The sequence below is a fragment of the Anoplopoma fimbria genome, chromosome 22, assembly GCF_027596085.1.
Source record: "Anoplopoma fimbria isolate UVic2021 breed Golden Eagle Sablefish chromosome 22, Afim_UVic_2022, whole genome shotgun sequence".
In the NCBI taxonomy this organism is placed as follows: domain Eukaryota; kingdom Metazoa; phylum Chordata; class Actinopteri; order Perciformes; family Anoplopomatidae; genus Anoplopoma; species Anoplopoma fimbria.
In genome coordinates, this window is record NC_072470.1 from 1692848 (window position 1) to 1717551 (window position 24704).

The 24704-nt window shown below is 42.9% G+C and overlaps 1 protein-coding gene across 1 annotated transcript; it reads right to left on the minus strand.

Moving 5' to 3' along the window:
• Nucleotides 1-4560: 4560 nt before the first annotated feature.
• On the minus strand, nucleotides 4561-23724 carry LOC129111714 (aryl hydrocarbon receptor-like). Its single transcript, XM_054623782.1, has 11 exons — nucleotides 23637-23724; nucleotides 22787-22974; nucleotides 18332-18441; nucleotides 15849-15938; nucleotides 14563-14689; nucleotides 14343-14479; nucleotides 12870-13075; nucleotides 12683-12792; nucleotides 10606-10747; nucleotides 9216-10527; nucleotides 4561-7302 (listed from the first exon to the last, which is right to left on the minus strand). Exons 1-11 carry the CDS (start codon nucleotides 23675-23677, stop codon nucleotides 7156-7158), a joined length of 2610 nt encoding a protein of 869 aa, XP_054479757.1. The 5' UTR covers nucleotides 23678-23724; the 3' UTR covers nucleotides 4561-7155.
• Nucleotides 23725-24704: the final 980 nt, after the last annotated feature.

Consider the following 24704-nt stretch of genomic DNA (forward strand, 5'->3'; position numbering starts at 1 on the left):
TCACAACAGAAAGTCAACAGAGGGTCTGCAGCTGTTTACATGTTTAAATACAAATATCAATTAATCCTTTTTTTTACATACATATAACATTCAAACCCATTTATATGTATGTATATATAATTAAAAATAAATGGATATAATATAAATATATGTCATATAAATATATCAATTAAATGTATATAATTTATTTATATAATAATATATTTAAATGTATTTATATATTAAACATTTTGAGGCAGACTTCACAGTGAATTAATATTGATTCAATTATTTAATCTCAACCTCTTTTTCTTATTTCTGGACTCTGCATACCGTGAGCGGAATAATAATTAAAACTTGAAATAACTTCAGATGTAGCGCGGCGTCTGATCCACACAGAAACTCTGTGGTGGTTTGACCTTCAGGCCCAACGGTGACACTCGGTAAAGGTCGGGACATTCATCTGACACACACACGTCTGACCTTTCAGCTCGCTACACGTCCACTTCGACCACCTGCGATTAACCAACGAGGTTCTGAAGCTTTTCAGGAAACTGTCCGAACATCTGGGACAATACTGTCGAGCTGTTGAACTGGAATCTGATGGAGCTGATTAACTGATCATCTATTGATTATCTATTGACGGATTCTTTACTTGCAAACTAAGTTTTGATATCCAATAAAGTGCATCAACCTGCTGCTGACTTCTTCACTTCCCTGCTGAATGTTCCTGCTGGGAAAAGACCTTTACTTCACAAACACAATGACTCAACTCACAGTGAGCTGCAGGCAGAAATCAACATTCACTCTTTAATAATTATTCTCAAACTATTGCATTTATTTCTCCGATATTTACAATAATTGCACCTATTTTGCATTTGTTTAAATAGAGTTTAAATAATGTTGGTTCAGGTAGTATGAGGATCTGTCGGGTCCTGATGGTAGCTTTTTAATTTGTTTTATAACACTATATTGTTGCTGTAAGCAGATATGAGTGTTTATTAATGTATTAGTCAACTCCTCCTGTATTGAGTTCCATAAAGAAAAAAAGAAAACATTAAAAAAATTAAAACAACATAGAAAAAAGTAAAAAAAAAAGGATTTTATTTGCAAATGAATATCTATATGTAAAAATGTATTTAATTATACAGAAATAAATTAGGAAAAATAAATGTGAAATTAAATAAAAATGCTTACATTTTTTTCCTTTTTTGTTATTTGTTTTAATATTTATTTATTATTCTATTTATGTATTAAGTATTCCCACATTTTTGAAGACATATTTTTTCTCATATTTATTCCACTTTTTTTTCTTTTTAAATTTGTATTCCTCTTTTACTTCCACATTTATTTTCGTATTTTTTACAGATTCATTATTTTTTATGTCTCCATACTCCTGTGGGTGACAATATAGTTAAACACAGTTGTAATAATAAAAATAAATACTGCGAGTATGACTGCATTATTTTGTGTTATAAACCATTTGTTAAATTGACTGGTATAAATACTATAATAAATAGTATAGCTATAAATACTGCTTTTAGTTCTAAGTAAAAACAAACAATGTGTGTTTAATCAAAGCAGTGTGTGCAGGGTGTGTGTGTGTGTGTGTGTGTGTGTGTGTGTGTGTGTGTGTGTGTGTGTGTGTGTGTGTGTGTGTGTGTGTGTGTGTGTGTGTGCATTAGCTCTCTGTTTAAACCTTTATGACGGCTTACACAGCGCTCCACCATCTGGACCTTTCTGTGTCACTCAGAGGAGATGAATTAAAGAAAACCAGGTTTATCTTTGATAAAGAGTTTTTCTTCTCACATTTCAGTCTCTGTTTTTCTTGTTTTGACTTTATTTATTCACGTTTTATTGGCTGTAAATCATTCATTATAAAGTGTGTTTATGTGTTTATTGTTGCCTGTTTTCCTGAGGAGTGTTTTACCTTTTTAGCAGGAAGTGCTGTAGATGCTGTTTGTCAGTCCGGAGGTAATGCACCCTGACAGCCCGGAGGGTGGAGAGAGACAGAGAGAGAGAAAGAAGGGTGAGAGAGAGAGAGAGAGAGAGAGAGAGAGAGAGAGAGAGAGAGAGAGAGAGAGAGAGAGAGAGAGATCGGCTCTGCATGTGGACGAATAAAAGCTATAAAGAAATTAATAGAAACAGACTTAGGCAGAAAAATGTATCTGTGAGAAATCGATCAGGGCTTCTGTGACTTTAAGAAAAAGAATACATTAACATATCAAAAACACTTCAATAGATTATTGTGATTTATACATTTAAATCATAATATATAACATATAATTATTTTTCATTTTCCACACAAGGAAAGATGCATTTGTTTTTAGCTAAAAGTTGCCCAACAGCAAAGCTGAATACAAAGGCATTGTGGTAGTTTTACCAAAAATACCTGCTGGAATATACCAAACTGATCAGATTCATAACTACATGTGAATTTAAAATGTTTATTTAGGATTTTAAAATGAAACAAAAACAGTATGATTTTAATCTGGTGCATAGAAATAGAATTTAAAAACTCACATGTGGGCGGTTTAAACACCTTTCACAAACAGAACACAGCTCGGAGGATGTGAAAGCAGGTCAGGATCTCTGCACTCGCTCACAGAAACAGCACAGTGTCAGAGTGGTTATAGACGGCCATTAAATATTTCATATCCTGTCTGAGCAGCAGCAGCGACACACAGCCTCCTGATGGAGGTGTTAGATATCAGACGTTAATAGAAACTCTGTCAATAAGCAGAACGGTCTGAACTTAAAACAAGCAGATATTTAACGTCCAAAATAAAAGTGCGAGAAGGAAAAAGCAGCATTAAACGACCTGTGTTTACCTGACAGGTGACTCTGGTGGTCAGAAGCAAAGCAGGAAGTACCTTCATTAACATGACAGACCTTTAACCAGGAGTGCAGCTGAGCTTCAACCCTCTGAAATGTTGAACATATATGTTTTCAGCAAGTTAGAGATGAACGAAACAAAATTGAAATTTGTGTTAATGCTTCATTTTGACATTTTTATTCATGTATTGACTGGACTTTTTGTGAATTTTATGTAATATATAATGTGGTTACAGCTCTGTGACTTCATTGTAATTTAGAGCGTTATGAAATAAATGATCTCGATGACAAACACAACAACATCTTTGCTCTCTGTTGCTGCTCCGTCTCTCCCAGCGGGCCTCTCCGGCGGCCCGAGGACGGCAGCTAAAGTGGGACACACAACATCTCGCTCGGATGATTGATCACGTCACAAGCCGGCAAAGTTAACCGGCTGAAGTCTGCGGGAGAAGAAAAACTCTCATGAATGATTCGGGGGGAGTCATTAAAGATGTAAAGTCAGCAGGCAGACAGCGTTCGGCACTCGGGAGAGGAAGCCTTTCTGTGTGCAGCTGAAGTGTGTTGGTTTTGAACACCTCCACAGCCAGGCTTTTAGCTATGAAATCATCGCTGCAGGTGATACACTGAAGGTTAAAATCAAATTCAGATAAATTCACAAAACGGATCCCCTTTGACCTCTGGTTCTCTCACCCACCAGGATGGAGGAGGTTTGATTTCTAACCTGACGGGAGGTGATGAGGATCAAAATGTGGTTTAAGAGGAGATATTTAATGCTTTTGTCTCTGCTGTTGCTTAGTAACAGTGGCCTCAGTCTGTGGCGTATCACTTCTGGTATCGGTGTGTGTGTGTTTGTTTGCTTTCGGCCGGGCGCGACTTCACACATCTGCGGGTGCAAAAAGCGTAAGAAGGGAGGGGTTGGGTGGGAATGGACGATACTGTTGGTGTTGTCGGGTCAGTGACAGCAGCTAAAAGCCTCCTCGGGTTATCGATGGCGTGCAGCACTTCAGTTTGTAAAATCTCTGAGGTCCCATGATGCAACTCACCTTACTGGTTCAACGAAAATACATTTTATTCTTGTTGTTATTTGTCTTATTACATTTTATTCTGTTTGCTCACTTATTCTCAACAGTCGACTTTCACATTGAGTTTTGTAATCACTTGTTTTGATTTAAAAATACACAACATATATTTTTCTGCCACTAGGGGTCTCTCTATTAAAACAATAACAGAAGACACAGTTTGGTGACGTGGTGACGCAGCGTGGGATCATGGGAGTTGTTCGGATTCCTTCAGTGTTCATTGTAACGTGGAGAAGTAACATATTATACCTTTAATTATTTACATTATTAGAGAGTGTTGGATATCAGCTGATGCAGAAACACCAACTATTAAAGGTGATGTAGCTTCAGTGTCTCCATCACAGGAAAGTAAAACTATCATGAAATCAGCTGGTTTCTGATCTGAGTTCTTTCTTACCGAACCTTCCTGGCATGACTCTCAGTCTGGCTGGCTACTCTGCCTGAAGGAGCTGATTGTGGGAGCAGCTGGGGGAGAACAGGTGAGCAGCTCAGGTGAAGGGAGGCTCAGAGGGGGACTACAGTGACCCCTGGTGGGCAGGTGAGGAACATCGGCTTCTGAAAAAGACAGGAGATGTGAGCACAATCACGCAGAGGAGACCATTCAGTGTGATTGCACAAAATCCTTTATTTCCAGGATCCAAGAGCACATTTTTCAACACACCGCTCAAAGACAGACTGCATTTTTAAAAAGGTTTGTTTACATACAGCTACGACCTTCAGTGATAAAAGTAGCTAAATAAAGTCTGTGTGCTTTTAAAAAAACCCAAAACAGCTTACGGACAGTTTGGTTCCAAAGTTTGACTCGACAAAATAAGACATGAAAATATAAAACAGTCAAAGTGGATTTAAAGAAAAGAAAAATGTAGATCCAGTGTTTTGAAATGTACTGAAGGATGGACTTATGGCACTGCTTTTGTTTGGAGCTAAAGTGACAAACATGACAGGAAGAGAAAACACACAGGACTCTTGGGGACAATATTCATACAACATGGAGTCATAAAATGCTCTTTTTTCTACAAGACTACTTTCAGTGCTGGAGAAAGTTTGTAAGTGATTTAAAAGTAGTGCTTGCACCAATAAAAAAACACAGTTATATATATATATATATATACACACAACCTTTTTTTGTTTGTTTTTAAAGCGTAAATGATTGTCACCTTATAATCTTTCTCACAGCATTTGATCTCACAACTGGTTTTAAATATTCTGTTTTATAAGAAAAGTCGGTTTACAAAAAAATAGCAAAAACAGAACAAAAAGAGGCAAATCTTTAAATGCATTTCGTCGTTGTGACGTTTGTCATCAGCTAACGCTGCCGAAATCAACAAACCGCAATTAAGCAACTTATTGTAGTGAAATAAAAGCTTCATGTTACAGTTTTCACAAGACATTCAACAACTGCAGACACACGTGTGTTCACATGTTTCTCATTTGGTTTCTGAGTCGGTGCTAAATGCTAAATTCTGTTGTCAAGCTTTTTACCTTTCAGGTCTTTTAAATGTGTTTTTTATAAGCTACTTCTCCACAGTACAGTAGATAGCACACCTTTAAAGCCACCAGACTTCATTCACAAAAACAGTAATTCTATGTTGCTGGTCTTCTGCCTCCATCGATTAGTTAGTTTGTGTTACTTTGTGACTTTTGTGCTTTAAAGGGTTGGTTCGGAATCACCAAAGTCACACATTACATGACAAAAGCATAGATAACTTCAGTTCCCCGTCAGACAGGGCTGTCTAAATATCGTATATACATAAACTGATAATCTAAAACCTCACTTCAAACAACCGAACTGTCCCTTTAATCTGACATGACCTGAACGCAGCATAGACTCTTATGTCCCACTGATGGACACGGGAGTCCAGGTTATGAATCCTCAGCAGGAAATCAAGTTTTGTTATCATTTTCAGAGGAAGTCTGGTGACAAGTTTGTTTGACTTTTGTAACATTCAAACAAAAAGAAAAGTGTCTTAAAGACGGCTGTAGTAAAGTCTCAGCGTAGGCAGCAGAGACCCTTTAGATGCTACCATTGAAACAACTTTCTATGAGAGCTTGTGTTTGTTAAGTAACATGGTTTGGTTTGCTTCTTTAAATTAGTTTACACACATCAACATAACGGCCAGAGATGAAAATAAAAAATACCCTGCTTCCTACATTTAAGTGCATATATTCTCTCAATCATTTGTGATCAAAACAAAAAACACAAGTACTTCCACGCTCTTCCTCTCTGGCCTTCAGCTGTAATCTATTATTTACAGATGGCTCCTTCATGGATGGCTGTGTGCATGTAACGACTGCAGGATGAAGTAAGCGGGAGTCGGACCGGCCGAGGCCGCCAGACAAGGCATTCACGGGAGAGTTTCACACCGTCTCCGGTCGGGAAACTAAAAATGCTTATTTACGTTTGATTTCAGTGCCACTGACGGACAAATCAGATCCTTTCTGATCACGTCTGTAATAATAAGTAAGTGCACAACATCGCTGTAAACCTCAAACAGGCTAAAATGCAGCATCAGTACAAACGTGTGTATTTTCTGTGGCAGCAGCAACAAATAAAACCTTTCACCTTCTGTTTGAATCTCATCTCAAAAATATCAACAATAGGAATGAAATGCTGTGTTTTTGTTGTGGAAAAGCATCAGGACCAACGACCTCTACTGACCCTAGAGGTCGTCTACATCTACCATCCAACACCGACGGTTATCTGTTGGTGAGTTTGCTCCAAATCTCACGGCTGTTTGTAGGAAACGTTCCCACATGATGAGGAGAAACAGGCAGATTAGCAGCCGGTGAAAGCAGCTTGTTCTGAGACTAATGTAGAGAAGAAGGAATCTCAAAGCGTACGGTTTGCTTGTGAAGGAGGAAATCCTCGGTTATATGAATAGAAACTCTGCTTTCTATTATGTTCTATGATACCACAACCTTTTAAAGCTGAAACTAATGGACTGGGCTGGAATTCATATTTGTAGAGATTTGTATAATGGAGTATACAGACATAAAGTAAAGTGTCTCTCTTCTCTTCAGGACTTTAACAGTGTTTCATCAGAAAGAACAGGAAAATTAAACTCCCAGTGAGCGCACGACAAACATAGTTATAAGACGCAGTGTGACGGATACACAAACGTCTCTCCTCGTCAGGGAGACGCCAAAAACAAACCTGATATAAAGTCCGTTCTTCTTCTTCCCTTGTTTAACAAAAAAAGATGTGTTCATATTGAATATCTCTTTTATCCTTCCGTACCTTCTCTTCTCTTCTGTTCTCCTTTCAGAGGAAAAATCCAGACTTCTGGGGGTCCTGCAGGGCGGTTATCCCGTCTGGGAGGTCGCCGGTCGCTGCTCCGGTCCCGTTGGGCATCAGACGGGTCCGGATGTACGCCGCGTTGGCGGCACTGAGGAGACAACCGTTCTCCAGCTGGAAAACAGAAACCTTTTTAAGGATTGTGTGATTAGATTCTAAACTCAAAGTCTGCTGTGCCAATCCGAGAAAAATAATAATGTGAATAAAGTAAAAATGTTTAACTCATTTTACGTTTAAAACTACAGACCTTGCATTTTTTATTTGGTTTCATCATTTTTGCACTTTTGTTTGAGCAGATCTTTTTTGCACCTTCATTTCAGATGAATTTTTTTGTAGTTGAAATGAATTTGAATATTGTATAACATGTTTTCTTATATACTATATAAAATGATTGGTTCTCCTCAAAATAAACACATGAATTATAAGAATGTTCATCATTAAATGTCATCCTTTCTTTGGACGCCTGTCCCTCCTGCTTCACAACCTTTTAACCAGATGACGGTATCTTTTATCTACAGTAGAGTCCTGCTTCTCTCCCCCCCCACCCCACGCTGCTGGCAGCATTAGGTAATGATGACAGTCAAATTTTAGGTCAGCAGCGCTCATGCTTGACTGGCCGGGCTGCCAGTATTTTTCTTTCAGCGACAGCCACTGACCCTGAAGAACAACAGCGGCGGCTGAATGGAGGCCCGGGGCCGACCTTATTCTATTCATTATTGTACTCTGCCGAACAATAACACATGAAAATAGACGCAGGAAATCTGATCTTTGATATCTATTGGGCAAATTATAATCTTGACTTTGTGAAAGCTTCATAATTTGTTTATTTTATTTACGCCAAGCTGTCATCTTTACTTTATCCTGACGAGTTTGGTTCATGAAAACAAATACAGTGTTGATTTCACATAATGGACAAAAGGGTTATTGTGTTCCTAACGAAGCCACGGTGAGACTGAAACTACAGCAGAGAACTTAAGCTTTATAATGTTTGCTTTTTACTTGAAAAGCTCCTGAGACATTCCTCATTTAAATCCTGCTTCAGACTTTAATTTGGCGGCGTTGATTGTGGAGGTCTCGTTACTCGTTGTGTTTTACGATGGGAATTTCTCTGGACCTCCAGCTTTGTGTTTATGCTTAAGGATGGCATTCCCCAGCCCTACTGCTCTGTCATTACTGGGAAAACGTTTTTGTTGGACTTTAAAGACAAATTCCTGCTTCCCCTGAACATCACAGTCTCATTAACCAACAAAAGTAATGTTATTGGGACCTGAGTTTATGCTGAGCTGCAGTAAGTCTGGCAGAGCATCAATGTAATCTGAAACTGCTTCTTAAAATGTTCCTTTAAATGTAAGTATCACGTTTTGTTAACGCAGTTATTTTCAACATTGATTTATCTTCAGATTACTTTCTCGATTATCACTTTTATCAGGTCTGTTCCAATACTTATACTGTCAGAGAGGAAGTGGAGGATATTGGATGTTTGATGCTGGTGTTTTACAGGCCACAGAATGCAGAGAGTAGATCCTAGTGGACTCTCTCCTCAGACTGTCTCCCCCTCGTCTTATTTACATGGCGTGTCTGGTCGCATCATCACAGTTTACACTGAGCTCCATGCCGGCCCGGGGCCTCTGTGTGCTGACTCGTGAAAAAACAAATCCATTTCCATGACAGTGAAAGAGAACAGCGCAGGGTTGAAGGGTCGTGGATCCGCAGGCCCTCGGTGTGTTGCTGCCTCGTCAGCGGGCCGGGATCAAGAGTTTAGCTTCCAGACCAAACAGTTGTGAGGAGATCTGAAAGCCTGACAGTGAGGAGAGAAAGAGCAAGACAGAACAGGCCTGACACCAGACAGAAGGTCTTAGTAAGGATGTCATATGAATAGAAGATCAGCCTCCAACCTCTGTGTTCAATCAAACGACCTGCAGGATAATGAAACCTGCACAACTCATGGCCGTCGTTTGTTGTTGTTGAGAGACTTAAACTCCAGAACGGGTTAAAATGACTCATTATTACTCTAAATGGTCTCTTACCTTGCCGTGCGTGGAGTCGAGTGTTGGCGTGTTGAACGTGCTGTGCTGAGGCTGGGACAGACCCAGTAAGTGCTCCAGCTCCAGTGCAGAGCTCTGGGTGGGACACTGGGCCAAACAAGATGGTGGAAGCTGCTGTTGTTGGTAGTGCCGGATGTCCGGTGTGGTCACGCCGTTCAATGCTGAGCCACCCGAGAGGCTGTAACCCGCGTGGCCGACCTCCACGCTCTGAGGAAAGGCCGTGTGTCCGTTTGGGATGTAAGATCCGTTTGTTGGGAGCTGATTCTGGAAGTGGGGAAACAAAGCCTGCTGGTGGGACTGGAGCTGGACCGAGTGCTGGTCCTGCTGAAGCTGCCACTGAGGTTTGTGTTCCCCGTTCAGCTGTGAGGCTCTGAGCACAGCATGCTGGTGATGGTGGCCCTCTGTCGTTACCACCCAGCGAGCGTGAGGAACCCCAGTTAAAGTCTTGGCGTCCACTGTCCCGGACTGGGAGACAGACTCAGTCCGCCCCGGGTGAGCTTTCATTCCTGCACTGATGTGCTGCTGCATCTGTAGGGACAGCTGGGTGATGGGAGGAGCGGGAGGGACAGCGGGGGTGAGACACGCCTGAGGCTGCTGGGGGACACTTTGGACTGAAGGTCCAAATCCACCTCCGTCTCCCTGTCCCTCCCCCTCTGTCTCACCCTCCAGAGAGTCGTGGATGTAGGAGAGGATTTCGTTGTTGGTGAGAAGGTCGCCGAGTGTTGGGACGTGGTTCTGGCCCAGCTCCACCTGGATCATCCTCTCGTCCAGCAGCAGCAGCTCCAGGTCTTCGGCGTTCAGGCCCAGGTTCTCCAGGGCGCTGAAGAGCTCGCTGTTGGAGCACGGCTCCTCTCCGTCCAGGGACAGGGAGTCCAGAGTGGCCAGCAGCGGGTCATAGCTGGGTGTTTTGCTGTTACATCTCCCCGTCTCCCCGTTAGACGCCATGTGCCAGCTGTCGCCGCTTAACAATCCACCAAAAGCATCCCGGTCGCCTTGCTGCTCGCTGAAGAGGCTGCTGTGGTACGACACCTTGGGCTCCGTGTCCGGCTGGCAGACGTACACGGACTCGTCCTGGCTCATCAGCGCTCCCAGCAGGGACTTTGGGTCCAGATCATCGGAACAGCTCTGGTCGAGTTTGCCTTTCTTGGACTTGCTGCCTCTGGCTTTCCCCTGGAATGAATCGGGGAAGCCGTGCAGCGGGTAACCGGTCTGGTAGAGCGTGGCCTCTCCGGTGGCGAAGGTGAAGGGCAGGTGCATCGATCTCTTCCTCAGGTGTTCCCCTCCTTCCTCATCCCTGTGAATTACAGAGAGTAAAATGAAGAGATGAATCAGCTCAAAGTCAAACATGAAGCCGGAACCGTGGTCCACTCACACCAACGGCCTCTGGGTGGCGATGATGTAGTCGGGCTTTCCGTTCTTGTAGACGAGCCTGGCGTTGGCCTGGACCCACGTCCACCGGTTCTCCTTGGTGAGCAGCCTGAAGACGGTGAGGCCGCTCTCTCCCGTCTTCATCACTGGAATCACATCAGAGGCTCCGTGTCACTGCTGTTCATGCTCTCTCCTCCCCGCATCAGCTCACTTTGGCTACATGCACATGTTACAAGTCCTGTTTGCACACACTTAAAGCAGCCCAACACACACACACACACACCGTCACATCCTCATCTCCACGGCTCAGTGTTGTGTCTGTCGGTGTGTGTAATGTGGTGCAGGTCATGTTTCTGTGCCGTCTACTTTCTGATGAATTTACCAGCTTACACGTGTTTATCCTCACTGCTGACTGAAGCCATGAATCCCTGAAGAATCCATAGGTTTTCTGTTAGAGAGAGTCAATCCTACAATCAATCTGTATTATTCATGATGTGGATTCAGTCCAGATCAGAGCGGACCAGCTAGAAAACACCCAGCACGATAGAATTTCCACGTTTAATTACGATCTATTAATAGACAATAGAAAAAGATCCTGAGTTCAAGCCTGAATACAGGATCATCTTGTGTTTTTGGGATCTGCAGAGAGTTTCAGTCACTGCTGCATATTTTTAGCAGTAAAAGCCACGAGCTGCTGACCTTTAAGAGGATCTGAAATATTTATGTCTGTGGACAAACTCTTCCTCTCGCCCGGAAAGAGAGAAACTGACGTAGAAAAATGTGTATTCCATGTAATGAATAATGTTACAAAGTCATCAGTAACCTTATACAAGTATGTCAATATGGATAGCATTTGGATTACCTCAATACTAAATGTTTGGCCAGTATTTTGTATATAAATCAGAAAACAGGAATTGTGTTCATGTTCTTCCTTCCAACTGTGAACATGATCTCACAATGCAAGGACTCAAATCATTTGGTACATAAGCAGCAGTTTACATATAAGTTAAATTGTTTGCTCGTTTTCTGAAAAAATGTCTTTCATGATGAAAATGGAATAATCTGGATGAACTGGAGTTCAAACCATCCTGCTTTGTCCTAACTTGCACTGTACTATGATCTTGTAAATGTTTTCTGCTTTACATTCAAAGTAATAATAAATGACTCCATGTTTTGCATTAATCCCCAAGCCGGTTTAAACTATATCACTTTCATCCGAACCAAACAGACAAATGAGGAGCAGGTTCTGTGGCGAGCCTTCATTTTGTTTGACTTTGCTCATAATCTGAGGGATTAAAGGAGTTATGGTCTGTGTATCTTTAAAATGGCCTCATGTGTTTTTGTTATCACGTGGAAACCTGCTTCCCATCTGTGTGTGCATTAGAGCGTGTGTGCATCTCTGTGTTGTATGTTTCTTAATGCACATGCATGTATTTCCCTTTCTGTATGCATGACTTCATGCATACAGTATGTGTCTTTGTGAGCGAGCGTCTCTGGTAGCGGCGCGTCCAGGGCGCCATGGTTACCACTAACCGGGTCATCCGGTACACGAGGTAAGTAGGACACTGGAGTCCCGCTTGGAGATTTCCTCCATCATTGTTTGTTTATGTTTGATGGATGTGTTACAAATGTTATGTTGAGCCCAACAACAGACGGGGATCAAAATATATTAATATTCACGAGAGAGCTGAAAGAAACTTTTGTGAAGTTAAAAAAAGCCAATGAATTAAAAAAAAAGATTTCATTTTAAATCACTGTGAAAGCAGCCCAGCTCCTTCCCCGCTATCTTAAAATAGACTGTTTCATGTTCAGATGTTTGCTGAGTCAACCTTCCTCCTCTGCACATGCTATTTGGACTGAATTTGCATAATCACAAATTAACAACAGAACACCTACTAGTTCCTTTTGGTTCTTTAAAAAAAGCTCCATGAAAGCAGTTGAGGCTCAGCTGCCTTGCCAAACAGCGCCTTGGCAGACGTTGATAATAGATACTTGGGCCCCTTTTCAATCCCTCCACATTCATTCTTTCGTTCCAGAACCTCTCCTGTCACCTCTGATGTAAAATGTGAGCTGTGACTCACTTCGGACGTGGTTTTCGGCGCAGTACAGCATGTCGGCGGCGTGAATGAACTGGTAGCCCGAGCCTCGAACTCTGAGCTCCGCCTCCGTGTAGCCCAGAACTATTTTACCCCTGAAAGAAAAACACACTCAATAATCTGGTTCATTCAACAACATTTTGAATAAATGTGAGGTGTGTGGAGAACGCACTTTGCGTCGCAGGCCATGGGCGTGAAGTCCAGCTTGTGTTTGGTCCTGAAGATCATGTTCCTGGTCCTGATCTCCAGGATGGCGGGAGACTGGAGGGGAGTGGCGATGGCGAACAGGGCGAGCTGAGGCGGGGCGCTCCCCTCGCTGTCGCTCCGCTGGCGGCTCTGACCGTGGAGGAACTTGAGACGACCCTGGATGTTCAACGCCTGAGAGGAGAGGCACAAGAATCAACGATGGAAAGAAGCATCAGTAGAGAGGAACATGTCAAAAACACACTGGGTCCACTGGTTTTCCTTACTGGAAACCCTCCAGCTGTTCTCCTTCTGGTCACATGTCTCATAAAACACTATTTAAGCGGCTGGGACTTCATGCATGACTGATGATCATCCAAACTCTGTTTAGACAAATCACAGGTCTCACAATAATCAGCGTGAGCTTCATAATGCTCATGCATGTGGTCGAGTACATCAACCTCTGAAAGAGAACACTTTCTCCTGTCTGCTGTCCTCCTCCCTCCTCCCCCGTTAGCTCTGCTTAATTGACCTTAGTGGGTTTAAGAGCCTGCAGCCGTGATGTCAGGAATCTAGCCCTGAATAGCAGGAGGGATTACGCAAAACAAAGCCATAGCGAGCGGTAGACAGAAACCTGGCTTATTGCTCACGCAAACGCACTGGGAGGGAGAAGAGAGAGACGCAGGTTGGAACTCCTTCAGGAGAGCTGCTGGAGTTTCCTTGAGCAAGACGATGAGCTTTCACAAAGAAACAGCCCTGACCATGACAGTCACTTTCCTTCACTGACAAAGTTATTCCTTCAAAAAGACCCTTAAACCCTCGCTGCACTCTTAATACACAAGACGTTTTTTAGACATGCATATTGTATGTAAGAGAGAAATACTTTTTTAGATGCTTTAAGAAAGTTTCAAGCTTCTGCAGGTTGACTTTCACAGCAGACAGCGTGAAAACAAATTGCTGCTGAAATGTCTGTTGATCCACCGCCTCTTTGTTTCAGCATTGAGCTATGCGTGTGGACCCTGCAGTGCCTTGCTCATGGTGGACCCTGCCCCAGTGTTCCCAGCAGGCTCGAGGGATTTTCACTGCCACTAAACCACGGCGTGTTTTTCTCCATCTGCAGCTAATTGTCTTAGTGGAAGAAGCCGGTCTGGAGCTACCAACCCTGACTAAGCAAGTCCCCCCTTCTGCTCCGGGAGGATTAAGGCCCTTTTCCCCACGACCCCGAGGCTCTCTTAAGGCGGATTACAGGAGTAAATGGTGGCTTCTGATCACCGAGGGACTCTGAGGTGGCACGCCATACTGCCAGCAGCACCAACACGCCTGACGACGCCACAAACCTCAAATATAGATTTGACTGGGAAAGTGCAAATCATCCATCGGGTTCACATAAGCCGCCGTCCTCTGACGTGACATTATAACCACAAAGCTGTCACGGTATTTGTTTCTATGACTTCAGTCTTACCAGGAAGCCGGAGGAGTTGTCCAACAAACAGCGGAAGCGGCAGACGAAGCCTCGCTCCAGGAAGGAGGAGTTCTCCGGGGGGAGCTGCTCGGGGTCGTAGCTCACCAGGCAGGAAGAGCTCGACTCCGACTCGCCATCTGGGGTCAAATAATAACGTTTAATTATCTCTTATGGCCGCCGTTCCATCTGTCATGCAGTGGCGGGGTGTTGTGTTACTCACCTGTTGAGGGATCTGTAGGGGGGGCGGGTCCGGCTGGGGGGTTGAGGGCCCAGTGCAGGTTGCTCCTGAACTCCTGCTGGTCTTCAGTGTGGATCAGCTCAAACACACTCTGGTGCATCACGTCGGTCTGAGCGGGAAACACAACGTCAAACTTTGAATACCGAGGGGTGCGTTTGATTCCGGGCGGCTGTGGCGTAGTGGAGAGCAAGGTAGTTCTCCAATCAGAGGGTCGGTGGTTCGATACCCAGCCTCGGCAGTCGATGTGTCCTTGGGCAAGACACTTAACCCCAAGTTGCTCCTGAAGGCCATCGGTGTGGACTGGATGATGAATGTTAGTTAGAGTCTGATGGTGGCACCTTGATGGTAGCCTGTCATCAGTGTGTGAATGGGTGAATGATATGTAACATACTACTGACTGTAAGTCGCTTTGGAGAAAAGCGTCTGCTAAATGACTGTAATGTAATGTAATGTAATTCCGTTTGATTCCGTTTGATTCCGTTTGCCTTGAAGTGGAGCCAAAATAAATCAAGTGTCGCTGCACATTTGATTCAAATAGTTGAACCGGAGCCAAAGACCCGCTGTGACCCTGATATCTGTGGTCCAGACCCGGCGTGACCTGGTTGAGGACCAGAGTGGAACCAGAGTTTATTCGGGCTGGTTACTGGCTCTAGAAGCGGTGGTTGTGCTCAGCTAGTAAGCATCACAGCAGGAAGAGCAGCTCGCTAACTTTGATTGTTTGTTGTCTGACTACCTGAAGGTTTCTCGTTCTTTCCTTTGTGGCTGGTTGTTCTTTAAGGTGTTAAAACGCGATTCCACACTCAGACTCGAGCAGAGACGGCAGCTTCAGCTCAGATTTGGGTTTTCTGGGTAAATGCACGGTGTCGCGCCTCAGGTGGACGGGGAACGAGGTGTGATGTTTACACCTTTCTGTGTCTGCGTTTATGGTCTGTTTGTGTTTGTACATGTGACACTCTGGATAGTTTGATAACCACATTCTCTAAAAGTGAGATTAGACCTGAAGGCAGCGGACGCTTTGTTGTGAAGCCGGCTGGATTAAAGCTCTCGCTCCATATGTGTGTTTGTTTCAATCCCTCGGGGCACTTGGGACGATGCGTTCACTTGCTGTCTGTTTTGGGGTCATTTCCTGTTGATCTCTTGCTGGTGTCAGTGCCATTTTTCTCACTTGGATAAAAACAGCCAAATTAAACACATCGGATGATGCCAAAGAGTCAAGAAGAATAAGTGGGTTAAGAATATGACTTATTGTTTCAGAAATGTGCTTTTACCTGATGGAAGCCGAGGTAATCCTGGATGGTGTGAGAGCAGAAGAAGACGACTCCTTCAGCCGTCACCACCAGGACGAAGCCATTCAGGGCCTGCAGAGAGGGAACGGAGGTTCGTTTCATGTTTATGACGAATATAATCCTTTTAAATATGTGTTTTAACCCTCGTGTTCAAGACAGAACTCATTTTGTTGACAGCATTAAGTTTAAACTTTCCTTTGCTACAACCACCTTATAGTGGTGCTAAGAAAAGGTCAGGAGGTCAACAAGAAACCTCCTCCTCTAGTTAACATGAACATGCAGAGAAAATATCAGATTCCAGTGAGAACAAAGGTTTAAAACGAAGAAGAAAAGAGACGAAAACAGGAAGAGAAAACTAAAAAACAAAACAGGGATGAGAGTTCTCCTCCAGGCAGAAAGAGAGGAAGAGGAGGAGGAGGAGAAGAAGAGGAGGAGGAGGTCAGACTCAGTGCTGGATGACTAACACCTCCATCACCCCTCCTCCTCCAGCCTCGGGGCTCGCTGAGGAGGTGATGACACCGTGTCCCGACACCACAAAGAGTCACAACGCCATGCTGCCTGCATCCGCCTCCACCTCACTGATGAGGAAGAAGATGAAGATGATGATGACCTCCGTAGGAATCTAGCCAAACACTCGGATGGCTTTATAAGGTTTATATCGCTGCTGTTGGGTCAAAACTTTACATTCCCTTTTGAAGCCTCGTTGAAAATCCATTACATGACGTCAAAGATTCATTAGCATCAGACTGGAAACAAGACGGCTTCTCTTAGCCGCTGAATAATTGACATTCAGGTAGGAGGGTCTTCCTCCATAGTGGGAACATGTGACTAGAACACATTAGCACTCTGGCCCAGGTCTGATTACATCACTGTGCTAAATGACTACATACTGTTTTATCGGACGTCTCTTTGAGTTCTGGGACCTTATGAGGGACATTTTTCACTTTTTTCCGTCAATCTACATAAAAGTCGTAGAGAGATAATCAATAATATAAAGAATAAAAACATAATATTATAAGCATATTTTATCAGTCACAAATGAATTCCTCTAAAACCTAGAAATGTTAAACAGAACATTTTATTATTCTATGATCAGATTAGTTTGGTCTGAGATTTAAGCTTAAAACACACACACACACACTACACACACTACACACACACACACACACATACAGTACGCAGCCACTGAGTATAAATATTTACTGTAGATTCATCTGTTTGTTGTCTCTGTCACATGACCACACACAGGAAGTGCGTCCACCACAGAAGAAGCTTTCTGACCCAGTTCACTTCACACACACACACACACACACACACACACACACACACACACACACACACACACACACACACACACACACACACACACACACACACACACAACTGAGCGGTCTACGAGTGGACGACAGGAAAACATGACGGGTGTTACAGATCTGGAGATATACCGTCAAACATCCCAGAATACTGTCAATGCTTTTAGTTGATCCCCCCCCACTCTTCAATAATAGAGGAGTTCACCGGCTCTGTATAATTCATACACAGTCGGCGTCCGTAATGGAACAGAAGGAAGCTGCTGATCCTTCTTCTCTGCTGCTGTGACCCATTTACTCCTCTAGGATCAATACCGGTATCAATAAAGTGATGTAGGGCAGAGACACCAGTCTGCTTACTGACTGTTTATGTCCACACCATCGGGGTGGACTTTTAACTGCACTTATTTCCCTTTAGTCGTCTTTTTCTGGACCTTTAAGCCTCTTTAAACATGCAACCAGTGATTGTTTTTTTCTTGGCCGCAGAAACAAGAACATTGATGAATCATTTTCTAAGTTAGGACACCAGTTATTAAAGCAACCACTTATTGCTTTAATTTCCAACCAGCAGTTGCAGAATGCTTCAGTATGTGTCGTCGTGTACGATGGCTTTTTACAGCTGCTTCTCTGAAAACAGGCTGTAAGATAAGATAAGATAATCCTTTATTAGTGAACCAGAACAGAAAAGCTGAAACTCACTGTGACGCTGTGTAAAGCTGAGAATAAATACACATGCACACCAAAAACCCTGTCATTATTTAGGCTTTTGATAGTACTATTATGATGGGATGGAAGTGGAAACAACTCAAACTCATCTCTCTCTCCAAAAAGCAGATGTAAGTCCAAGAAAACAAGCCACTTCTCCTCCTGTCCTGCTGTGCAGAGCAGCCTCTCCTCCATCAGAAACTGTCAGCTGACCTCAAACAGCCAATTGTTGTTGTTGTTGTTGTGCAAACTCTCCATGAGATGCACAGAAAAAGAATAACTCAGAGCCAGGAGGGTAACTCAGAGCCAGGAGGGTCGTCGGTTACATATAACTGACCCAGATATAAACAGAACAAACACAGGCTGCATCCAGATGTTTCTAAAGACATCTGTTTGGTTGAGCCTCACACCAGATGATGGGAGTCTGAACCCGACAGCGGCCTCACCAACCTGCAGCAGCAGCTCCCCCTCAGGTACGTGTCCGTCCACAGACGCTCTGCTGCCATCACTGTGGTCGCTGCTCTTCTTCACGCCGTTGGTCAGCTGGTTCTTCAGCGTCACTGCAGAGAGAAGGACACAGAGGACGAGTTAGCGATGGACATCTATCCCGTTAACGTTCACGGATTCATTTTGGACTGTCGGTCAAACAGAACGTCAGGTGTATCTGTCATAACATGTAGAGCCAGACTGATAAATATTAGTTTTTCATATACTGGATATCAAGGTGACATATTAGGGCTTTGTAGGTAAAAAGCTAAAAGTTAAAAGCTGGAAAGTAGGAAAAATATTTTCTGTTTCACCTCATTAGAAAGAGAATAAACAGATAAAAACATCGGCTTTTCAAAGTGTATGAACAGTTCTTGTGACTAGAACATTTCCCGTACAGTCAGGCAGACAAAACGTCTCACACAGGGGCTTCTCTGTGACCTCTGACCCCTGAGACAAAAACTTGGAGGCCGGCCCGGTGCCTTTGACTCTGGGTGAGGAGGAACTGTGTTTTTCGGTCTGAAGAAAACAAAGAGCTTCTCTGATTCAGCGGCGGAGACGCTAATGGAACAGGAAGTCTCTGAGCGCCGAGGACAATACAGACACCAAAGGTTCAACATCTCACAGGGCTTCTTCTGATCGCGACCCAAATTCCTCCCCGGGATCAATAAAGCTCCATCGTATCTGTTTATTATCATTAATGGAGACTTTGTGTCCAGCAGCCTCGGGGGGGGGGGGGAGGAACACAATAATCCACCACAGACCTCCACATGGATCCAGAACCACGTCAGACTACAGTTACTATTATTAGAATCAATGGACACATTATCAGCTTTTTTTACATTTCTGAAGCACATATATATATATATGTGTGTTTTTTCAATACTTTATTTCTGTAGCCTACAACTGTCTTGCCTTTATATAAGTGTGTATTCAGATGCATATGAATGATTTACCAGTTTATACAGCTACATGGTGGTAATTTTATTGATATATCTTTTTAAATAAAACTGCCAATTGACTCAAATATCAATTTTGATCAAATATCTCTGCAAGAAAAACTGAATTAAAATGAACCACATGGCTGCCTGAGGGGAACAGAATCAGTCTGAAAGCGTTTTGGTATGTTAAGGTAAAGTAAATAATGCATACTTCATATTTAATGCACTAAAACATAAGTAAACACCAGTCTGTTCCTTCACAGATGTTATGGTTTAATGTCTCAGACATGAAAGTGTTTCAGTTTGTGACTTTATCTCAGAAAATGTCTCCTGGTATAAAATAAATTCCTCAGTAAGCTGCGTCCAAACCGACGGAGCTCAGTGAAGTGTCGGCTCACAAGGCCAAGACAGGGAGCAGCAAAGCATGTCGACCATCAATAATTAACAGATAGAAGGGTGGAGGGGGTTTGCGCCCTGACGTCATGAACAAAAGCCAGCGGCAAGAAAAAACACCCCGAGGCGACGGGGAGGAGGAGGGGATGTCTGTTGGCACAACGGAGGGCGACGAGGACACCAACAGCCAATCAAAACATCACAACAGACGCTTCTCAGTCCTCTAGGAAGGCACAGAGGAGACGGAAAGGAGGATCCATACATCAAACAGTGAGAAAGGGGATAACTGCTGCTTAAAATGGTTTAATATAAATCCTTATCTCACATTTACATCACAACGCAGCACATTCTCACATTTAAGAAGCGCTTTTATTTATTATATTCCATCTGAAGACAGAGTGCTGTTATACCTCTTTCCCTCTGAGCTTCATTGAACCAGATAAAGGGCTCACATATCTGCAGCTGAGGCTGAATGAAGGAGAGCCTGCAGCGTTGTTTCTAACACCGACCCTTTGCAGACATTCATCAACCTGCAGCCGATCCCACAAACAGTGACCCGTCTAATGCAGCTACTCATCGCCGGGGCCGAAATGAATTTTTCAAAAGGTTCTTATGAGTGAAGCGGGACGCTGACGGGAGGAGAGCATCCCCCGAACGACGACAGCGACAACAGAGATGTGAAACCACAATGTGTTTGTGGGTGTTGGGTTTAAAGAGGATTAAATATTCATGAAGAATACGGAACACTTTATTTCACTATTTGAATTATCATCTATTCAAACATAATATAATACCTGCATTTATTGTAGAATTGATCGTATTTTTAAGGTAAAAGAAACGCTGTGAATACACGAATATTTCCCTTATGAATGAAGTTTTTGTTTGAAGTTTATCTGGAGCAGCAGAGGAGAACTGATTGTTGTTTCTTCCTCATAGGATCTGAACCGTAGAGAGCATCGTTTTTTTACCAGGTGTCCTCAACGCAGCATGAAGTCTTCAAAGACCTCCACATAAATACATTTGGCATTTTCTTTTCCTGCATTTGCTGCTTCATGAGGTGGAAAAGAGGCTGATACAGAAATTTAAATTCTAATCTACTCAAAAATCTAAACTTTTCTTTGTTATTTAGAAATGTTTTTTATTGTGTAACCTCACCTTAAACCAACATATTTCTTCCTACTCATAAGCAGGTTAAACACTCTAAGAAAAGATAAAAAGGTGTTTCTCTGAGGTTGGAGAGTTAAAAGTTAAGAAGTGGGCGCCTCCGTCCCCCCTTTCCCTCTTCAAAAGGTCTGTAAAGCGGTGGTGAGTGGATTATCCCGCCATGTTTCTATTCTCCGAGGCTTTCATCTCCTCCTCCCACCTCCTCGCTGCCGTCTCTTCAGACCTACATTACTGTGTGACTGAGACTTTGGGACAAGGGTCGCCTCGTGGCCACGGGCGAGAGGGTCTGACCTACAATACGCTGAGGCTGAACCAAGACATTACAGTGGGGGGGTCGTCCAGAGTTCATGGACTCACACAGAGACGGGGCTGCTGGCCTGTTACTGCAGGGTCAGCGTGTTACTGCCCAGGAGGCTTTAGGCAGAGAGCTCCAGGTTAAAGCCTGTTGGAGTCGTTCATAGGCTGCCGATTAGCTTTTTAAAATATGACAACTGTTGGGAGCAAAATGACAAGATATCACTGAAAACAAGAGGTTTCTGCACACGTGATTAGGTTTCTCTCACTAGACCTTCAAAAGGTAATCATGCAAGCACACATGGGAAATTAATTCAAACCTTTAGTTCACACAGGCAGCTTTGCAAATACTAAATATTACAAACACGAAGAAAAATAGACAATAGTTGGAGGCAGCAGCATCTCAGACCTCTGGCAGTTCAAACTGGAATTTTATACGTGTAAATAAAACAATTTATTGGAGACGTAAATGATCAGATTTAGCTGGAGCGTTCAGATGCACAACACATTTTTGTTAGCTAAATATTGGAGCACAATTTATGGCCACATTGTGAGGTTTAAGAAACATCTCAAACATATGAAATGTGGAAGTAAAAAAGACCTCGTAGGATCGAGATATTCCACTAGTTCAGTGTGTTTAAGGACTTCTGAAAGCTGTTTGTTGTTTACACATCCCAAAAATCCATCTGCTATGCCTCTAAGCCTCCTCGGCAAAGCCATTACTCCTCTTCTTAAACCAAGACTAGACAGTCCAGACGCAAAGGTCACGACCTCTAAACCTCTTGAACAGAATGACATACACATAGCGGTTTGGCTTCCCTACATTAAATATATTCTTCAGGCTCATTTTGGCTGAATTTTTAACAGCAAGCAGCTACTGAGAGGCTGTGTGAAGATATGCTGATATACTTTGAGGGAAAGGATTTGTTTTCTTGTTTGGAAAATCCCAAAAGAACACATTTTTTTTCTTGGGGAGAAAATAGTTCTGCGATGCATTAAGGAGCTTTATTTCTCTCCCCAGAGATTAAACGTTTAGCTCAAGACTGTGAAGTTGTTTGAGTTACTTTTTTTAGATGAACAAACTTAATTTGCAGTCTCAAATATGATGAAGACAAGAGGGACTATATTGACATTATTGTTGATTCCTATTTTAACACTTAAGTTCCTGTTTACCCACATCTGGAAACGGATGTCACATCTGGAAACGGATTGCATCACTTTACAGTGGTGTGAAACGCTCCCTGACCTTCTTTCTCTTTACTTGTTACCTTCCACCAGCGTCTGTTCCTGCATGTCTTCTGCCTCTGTGTCCGTGGGTCGTGTGCGAGGTGTGAAAAGCTATTTCAGTATTTCAGGAGGCGAGGAGGGAAAAGGGCAGAGCAGCTGTTTCCAGACGCAGACTGACATTCACCAGCTTCACTTTCTGTCTCAATTTCAGGATTGGTCCTCGTCAACACTTTTAAACCCTGCTGATGCTGTCAAGTCGTTTAGTACCCTAATAAGCTGCTGGGGGTTCATTTGTTATATTTCCTCAGTTAGACCATCATAAGGTTTAAATCTTCAGCTACCCCATCCCCCGCCTGCTTCACCTGTGTGGTGTATGTCACTATGATCTGGTGTTTCCTACCTGAGAAGAAGCTCTTGGTGCGGAGGAAGCTGACGCTGAGCCTCAGGATGGACAGCTTGTCCAGGCTGGAGATGACGTCTTCGGGGAAGGGCAGCATGCTGGCGAGGCGGTCCAGCTCCGAGTTCAGGCGGTCGCGGTGGCGTTTGGACGGGTTGGACTTGGAGCCTTCGGCTGGGGTCGGCTTGACTCTGAAGAGAACCGTGATGTTCAACATTTTTATCGGTATCAAGTGAAATATGATCACGATGTAAGTGACTGATGATATATTGTCATTAAAAATAGATCTGTACAGTCCAGATCCCAACGTTTCCATGGAAAACAAAACCAGAATATTTCCATTTGATGACTTAATGCAGCAATAAAACAATTACAGTATATTGCAATTTTTTCACAAATAATGATCTGGTATTTCCACTGAAATTGGATCATTCACATATTTATGACTTTCATGTTCCTTGTGTTTTAGTATGGTGCTAACTATAGCCTGATTAGCATTATTGTCCAATATTTTATAATGACATATATATATATATATATATATATATATATATATATATATATATATATATATATATATATACATAGGTGTGGCAAAGCATGTTTTTTTATGAGTTTATATTTATTAAAAAGACCATAATATTATTATTAAACTGTTTCAATATTCTCAAAAATCCATATTGGTATCAACTATAAGAAATACTATAATAATAATAATAAAAAAAAACGCTATTTTCCTTTCAATAATTAAAAATATAGATGATTATCAATTAATTTGTCTTAATAAGTGTAATAATATATGAGACAGAATATAAAACACGTCATTAAATAAGGTTATAAACCTTAAACTTACCCTTTCTGCGCCGGCTTTCTTCTCTTCCGTGCAGTGTACATGCTGCTGGTTTATTCTAACCATCGGAGGTGATAATAAACCGGAGGAGGAGGAGGAGGAGGAGGAGGAGGACTGTCGCTCCGCTGGAAAAACCTCCTTTTTAACTTCACATCCTGAAGAAGACTTTATCTAATAAATGTCCAAATGAAACCAGGAGAAGGTTGATTCCTCTCCTCTCTCCTCCTCTCTCCTCTCCTCTCTCCTCTCTCCTCCGGAGCGCTCTGCTGCTCTCTCTCCTCTCCTCCTCTCTCCTCTCCTCCTCTCTCCTCTCTCCTCCGGAGCGCTCTGCTGCTCTGCTGCTCTCTCTCCTCTCCTCCTCTCTCCTCTCCTCTCCTCCTCTCTCCTCTCCTCCGGAGCGCTCTGCTGCTCTCTCTCCTCTCCTCCTCTCTCCTCTCCTCCTCTCTCCTCTCTCCTCCGGAGCGCTCTGCTGCTCTCTCTCCTCTCCTCCTCTCTCCTCTCTCCTCCGGAGCGCTCTGCTGCTCTCTCTCCCGGACCAGAGTGCGCTTCACAGTCATTGATTTGACGTCAGGAGCGCGCAGCGGGTCAAAGGTCACATCAGGAAAAACAACAGTAGTAGTACTTTTTTTGTGTGTCATTTAACACTTTTTGTTGTAATGGTGCATGCTGAATTCACGAGTGCTTATTACTGTATGAAAAAAGTCTCATTCCACTGGTGCATAGAATAAAAGGAAAGAAAGAAGGGACATTTGGTCATACAGCTCAACGCTCAAAAACCCCTTAAAAGAAAGAAAAGAACAAATTCTCTCATCAGTTTGAGTGAAATATGAAATGAAATATCACAAAACTAAATAAACTGAGAAAAGCGCGTTTACCATCATGCACACCAAACTTTTAAAACCTCTTATGTCAATGCAAGACTCAAACAATGCCAATAATTATTATTGTTATTATAATGAATCTAAAGCAAGTGAACATACATATTAGGTTGTTTTGAATGGAGTTTTGTGTAACACATTAAAGAATGGATGTCAGGTTAGGATCCAGATGTTACACAGTGTACTTTTGCAG